The 6,298-nt window shown below is 34.3% G+C and overlaps 1 protein-coding gene across 1 annotated transcript; it reads left to right on the forward strand.

Moving 5' to 3' along the window:
• Nucleotides 1-576: 576 nt before the first annotated feature.
• On the forward strand, nucleotides 577-4,206 carry LOC139857402 (RNA demethylase ALKBH9B-like). The gene is made up of 6 exons (XM_071846152.1): nucleotides 577-930; nucleotides 1,711-2,265; nucleotides 2,519-2,604; nucleotides 2,718-3,028; nucleotides 3,120-3,191; nucleotides 3,522-4,206. The coding sequence occupies exons 1-6, from the start codon at nucleotides 735-737 to the stop codon at nucleotides 3,901-3,903; spliced, it is 1,602 nt and encodes a 533-aa protein (XP_071702253.1). The 5' UTR covers nucleotides 577-734; the 3' UTR covers nucleotides 3,904-4,206.
• The last annotated feature ends 2,092 nt before the right edge of the window (nucleotides 4,207-6,298 follow it).

Here is a 6,298-nt window from a genome sequence, read left to right on the forward strand (position 1 = left end):
GATAAACGCGGGAGGTTCACATGTGATTGACTCTTTTTATTTATTTATTTTTTCATTTTTTTTTTAAATTTAGCCCGATTTAGAGTTTGGGGTTTAGAGTTTTGGGTTTAGTCCATAAACCAAAACTCAAACTCTAAACCCTAAACTCTAAACCGTTCGTGTAAAAAACTCAATCTAAAGCCTAAATCTAAACCCTAAACCCTAATTTCTAAACCCCAATTTTTAAACTATAATTTCTAAACGCTAATTGTTAAACCCTAATTTTTAAACCCTAATTTCTAAACCTTTTTGCTAATAACACGCTAAAATATAAAAATAAAATAAAAAAGGGTGAAACACATTTGTAGTTTTGACTACATGTGAGAACAGGTGATTTTCATGCTCTGATTGATCCCTTGAATTTCAAGTAAATTTAAGGATTCAAATGAATAATTTACCCGTAAAAAAATTACGTTTTCTCAAAATTTTACTGTAAATGGTAAATACGATACAATCTTTAATTAGAAAAAAAAAAAAAAAAAATTAGTACTGTTTTTTAGTTTTGTATAATTTGAAGCTTGATGCCCACTCAAAAACAGAACGTTTTTTGGGAGCTTTAAAAGCAGAAATAAATCTTTTGTTGCCATCACATCATCATCATCCCTTTACCATCATCACCACAAACAAATTTCAAATTAATCTTCTGATTCAATTTCCTTTAAACCCGAATCCACCTACCGACTTGACCCGACACGATGAACGGTCGCCCCACCCGAAATCAACCACAAGAAGATGAGCACCAACAAATCGATCCCTTCTTACAAAATTACAACCCTAGCGATCTTCAAACTGTATCAGAATTTTTATCAAATTGGTTACCCTTTTTATCTAAAGACCTCTGCAATCACTGCTCTAAATCTCTTTCAGATCGTGTTCGATCCCTTGATCATCGTAAGTGTCGTTTAATATCTGATTTTGTATTGACCTAATTATTATTTTCTACTACTACTGTACTAAAAATTCATACTTTAATCAACCGCAAGCAAATTTTATTTTTGTGAATCTTTTTGATAACTGCAGATTTGTTTAATTTGTGATCAGGCTAACTTTGGTATAATATCTGATAATTGCACACAACCACATAAATATATGCTTAGAAATTGTAGGGGTGGGATTAGAAACTGGCCCTTACTTTGGATTCAGAGTCACATCAAACTGGTTAAAGTGGATATATGATCCGACCCGGTTTTGGAGACCTGTTTTGAAGTGGAATTGTGAAGGATTTTAAGTAGAAAGAGTAGTTTGAGGGCTGTTAGGGTTTCATGGTTTATAGATATCTGTGGCTAGGGTTCTATGTACAACACTTTGGTTCTGAGAATATAATTAGATTAGAGAGATATCTTTTATGCTTGTAGGGTGTAGGCTGATGATACCGTTCGACTGAACCCCGTAGATTTGTGTGTTTGTATGATTGCTTTCTTTTTCTTTTTGTTGCATTTTTCCCAATAAAACCCGAACCCATCGTGATCTTTTATCATTTTGAAATAAAAAAGTAACCTTTTTTACTTTTGAAGTGGAAGTCTAGTTTCTTGTTTTGAAACAGGGAAGCATCAATTTATCGTGTACAAGCATGTTATTGGTTCGTGTACAAGCATGTTACTGGCTTTGTTTATTGTGGATTTGATATTTAAATATTTAATGTGTTTCTGTTTGTTTCATTTGTGAATACAGTGAAGTATGATACTGAACAATCACATGAAGAAACTGAAGTACAGGTTTCAACACCAGACCGTAGGGATTTGCAAGATGAAATAGATACTAATGATACTGAGGATACAAACTCTTTGGGTAGTTGGAAAGATGGTGCAAATTGGGCATCTGAACAAGTTGAAAAAACTTCTAGAACCGAATGGGTTCAATCACCAGAACATGTTAAAAGCACGGGCCCAAAAATGTCGTGGGCTGATATGGCCCAAGAGGAATTTGAGGCTGATGAAGAGGAAGAAGCGAGAGGGCTTTTTGGTAATAGTGGCCAAACAGAAGGGCCGGTGAAAGGGAAGGCTATAGGGAAAACCGAGCTTTCGAGAGAACAAAGAGAACGAATTCGGTTTACGAATGTAACGAGGAAGAAAGATTTTATATGTTTGGAGAGAGTTAATGGCAAAATTGTGAATGTTGTTGATGGTCTTGAGCTACATTCTGGTGTATTCAGTTTGGTTGAGCAGAAAAAGATAGTCGATTTTGTTTATGAGCTCCAGGAGAAAGGAAAAAATGGAAAATTGAAAGGTTTGTATCCTAAAATATTGATCAATTTATCAACTTTTAGAGTTTTTTGTACTATAAACGGTCTCATCGTGAATTCAAGAAAGAATTCAGTATGAAAATCTTGAAAATTTATTATAAGAAAGGAGGCTACTTAAGTTTATTATATTGCATAAAGTTTAAAACTTTTTATAATTGCAGTAGTTTGAATGTATTTAATTAGATAAGAAATATGAAAAACTTGCATTTTATTAACTTTTAATTAACTTTCTTGCAGCTCGTACATATACCGCTCCTCAGAAGTGGATGAGGGGAAAAGGGCGGGTGACTATCCAATTTGGATGTTGTTACAATTATGCAACTGTAAGCTATAAACATAATTTAATTTCCTAATTTACCCTTCTTGTATTGACAATTAAATAGGACACTCAAACAAATGATTCTTGCCTTACATTATGTCTTTAATATGTGTACAGGATAGAAATGGTAATCCACCTGGGATACTTCATAACGAGCTAGTTGATCCAATACCACATCTTTTTAAGGTTATGATTAAAAGATTGGTTAAATGGCATGTTATACCTCCAACTTGTGTACCCGACAGTTGTATAGTCAACATTTACGATGAAGGTGATTGCATTCCGCCTCATATCGATAACCATGATTTTGTTCGCCCGTTTTGCACTGTATCTTTTCTTAGTGAGTGCAATATTCTGTTTGGAACAAGTTTGAAAATTGAGGGTCCCGGGGAGTTTTCTGGTTCTTTTCCTATTTCTTTACCAATCGGGTTAGTGTTACTCACTTGTTGACTTTTTGACTTAATTCTTTCAACCGTAATTTAATCGAACGTACTCTTTAATTGCATGATTTTGTTTCAGATCTGTTCTTGTTTTAAATGGTAATGGAGCCGATGTTGCCAAACACTGTGTGCCTGCAGTTCCTACTAAAAGGTTTGAATTCTTACTCCTTTTCAAATTATTCCTCAAGTCAACCTTAAATGGGTCAAAATTGTCACCTTTAAGATTGACCCATTTAATCACAAAAGTCAACTCAAAAGTTTAAAAAGTGTCTGTTTTGATGTATCTTAAATGGGTCAAAATTGTCACCTTTAAAATTGACACATTTAATCACAAAAGTCAACTCAAAAATTTAAGAAATGTCTGTTTCGATATATCTTAAATGGGTCAAAGTTGTCACCTTTAAAATTGACCCATTTAATCACACAAGTCAACTCAAATGTTTGAAAGTGACTGTTTTGATCTTTCTTTTTATGTTTACAGGATTTCAATTACATTTAGGAAAATGGACGAAACAAAGTGGCCAAACGGGTTTGTTCCAGAACCCGACTTGCAAGGACTTGAGCCACTATCATATGATGCAGACAAACCCAATGGTGGTTCGAATCACTTAAAACGGGTTGAGCCACCCATGTATGATGCAGACAAACCCAGTGGTGGTTCACATCACTACAAACCAAACCGACCTTCAAATAGACAAGTTGTTAGGAGAGATGATTTCAAGGACAACTCAAGGGGAGTGTTAGGTTCACACCCTCGTTTTTATGGTCAAAGTCAAACTAGACAACAAGGTCCTGGTCAAAGTCAAACTAGACAACAAGGTCCTAGTCCTGGATATCGAAGAAATGGTAGGTTAGAGTATTGATATGATTATTGCAGTTGTAGATTCATAATTGTTCACGCGGTTTCCCGATCATTCACCTCAAACGGGTCGTTGATTGGTTTTTGAAATGGGTCGTTCAAATGATTGGTTCTATTCGATTGCAAATAAATAGCGTAAATTTGGAAGAAAAAAGATGATTAATGATTATGTTTGGTGTGTAGGGTTTGAGAGTTTTTTACATGTTATCAAGTAGTCTAAAATTGGTTGCTAATGTGGGGTTGTATTCATGTATTCAAGTATTTGATTTAAAGTTTGATAATTGAGTTTTATCATTTTTGTTTCTCATATGTTACGATTATGTTTGTGATTATGGTTTTGCTTAAATGGCATTTATGATTTTGTAAATCAGAATTAGTAGTATTATGTTAAGGGATTGAGATGAGATTTTCTCATAGAAGAAGTATTTAAATTGCTGTATTGCAATTAGAAATATTAACTTTACAACTACTTATAGATGGGCAAAAAAACCGGATCCCGATCCGATCCGGTGACCCGATCCGGAACGGTGACCCGATCCGGAACCGGATCCAAGCAAAACCGGACATAGCAAAAACCGGATCCGAGATCCGATCCGGTTCCACCCGGATCCAGTTTTTCAAGAAAACCGGATTTTTTCCGGATATAAACCGGATTTTATCCGATCCGGTTTGGATCCGGATCCGATCCGGTTTTTCAAAAAACTAGCCCTTTTTTTTTTTTTTTTCCTTGCAGTTTCAGCCTTTTTTTGCAGTTTTTTGAGTTTTTTTTGACCATTTTAACCCCACAAAGTCCATTATAAATACATGGTAATGCCTTGGTTGAAAATGCACCAACAAACATTCTCATATTTATTTCTAAATCACTAAATATTCTCTAATCTCTAGTCTAATTATCCCATAATGGATAATTCACAAGCTTCCGTTTCCGGTTCCGCTTCCGTTGGAACATCTTCACAAGGCTACACTACGGCCGATATTGATTACAAAAAAGAAACAAAGCGAAAAGGGGACGTTTGGTCCAAATTCGAGTTGTGTGTAATGAAGGATGGTGCGGAAAAAGCTCGTTGTACACAATGTATGAAGTTCATGGGTGTTTCGGGTAATACAACGTTAAGAAAACATCTTGACAAAAGTTGTAGTGCAAGGCAAGACCCGAGACAACAAACAATGCGGGCCGATGGTTCGATTTTTGAATACGATGCCGAAGCTCTTCGGCAAGATTTGTCAAGGTTTGTCATTCAACAAGCGCTTCCTTTCAACCACTTCGACAATCCAAGGCTTACGGAGCTAATTCGGAATCGACTACAACCGCGATATAGCAATGTAAGTCGTTCTACCTTAAGACGTGACGCCTAAAGTATAACGGGTGATGGCCATGCCGAAGCTCGATATACTTTAGTCTTAATACATTATTGGGTGATGGTCATGCCGAAGCTCGAAATGTATTAATTATAATTGTATTGTTCGAATAAAAGTGTTTTTATTTTTATTATTGTATCGTTCGAATAAAAGTGTTATTTATATAATTGTATTGTTCGAATATTGTTATTTATATTATCTATTGTGTTGAGCACTTGAGCGTTATAACTTTTCTTTATACCGATTATATTATTGTTGTCAAACGTTAAAAAAAATAGAACCGGTAAAAATATAATTCGCAAAATCGAATCCTAGTCCAAGAAAAATCCGAAAAAATCCGATCGAGATCCGAAAAAAAACCGGTTCCGGAAAAAAAATCCGAAAAAAATCCGACGCCGAGAACCGGAACCGGATCCGGAACCGGTTCCGAAAAATCCGGACAAAAAAATCCGGTTTTTTTTTTGTCCGAATCCAGTTTTTTATCCGGTTTGTGCATCTATACAACTACTCCATCCGTTTCAAATTTATTGTTTTCAGACAAAAAACACATAATTTAAGAAAAAGTTATCGTCACATTTACTTATTTGTTAAATTTTCAGTTTTACCAGTTACTTTTTATCTACTTTTTATATAACATGTATAAAGTAGGGACACACAAATTTTTTTTTTAATCATATTATTCTTTTTCATTTATGAAAATAAATAATTAATTTAGAACATCTAAAAAAAAAAAAAAAAAATTAGTATAAAACTAAAACCGAGGAAGTAATACTTAACACATGATCCGTTACATTGACACCATCTCTTTTTTATATTCTTGGTAGTTATTGACAATTAAAATATTGTTATCTTGTCTTACTCGTATTATTTAGACATTTAGTAATGATACTCATAATATAGTAATAGTTACAATATTTCTCAAGTCTCAACAAAAACAACACAATGGACAAAATTTCAACATAAAATAAACAGATAACAACACTCAATTAAAGCCAGAAACTAGACAATATACGATCATATTGAATGGTTCACTGGAGCAT

The sequence above is a fragment of the Rutidosis leptorrhynchoides genome, chromosome 7, assembly GCF_046630445.1.
Source record: "Rutidosis leptorrhynchoides isolate AG116_Rl617_1_P2 chromosome 7, CSIRO_AGI_Rlap_v1, whole genome shotgun sequence".
NCBI lineage: Eukaryota > Viridiplantae > Streptophyta > Magnoliopsida > Asterales > Asteraceae > Rutidosis > Rutidosis leptorrhynchoides.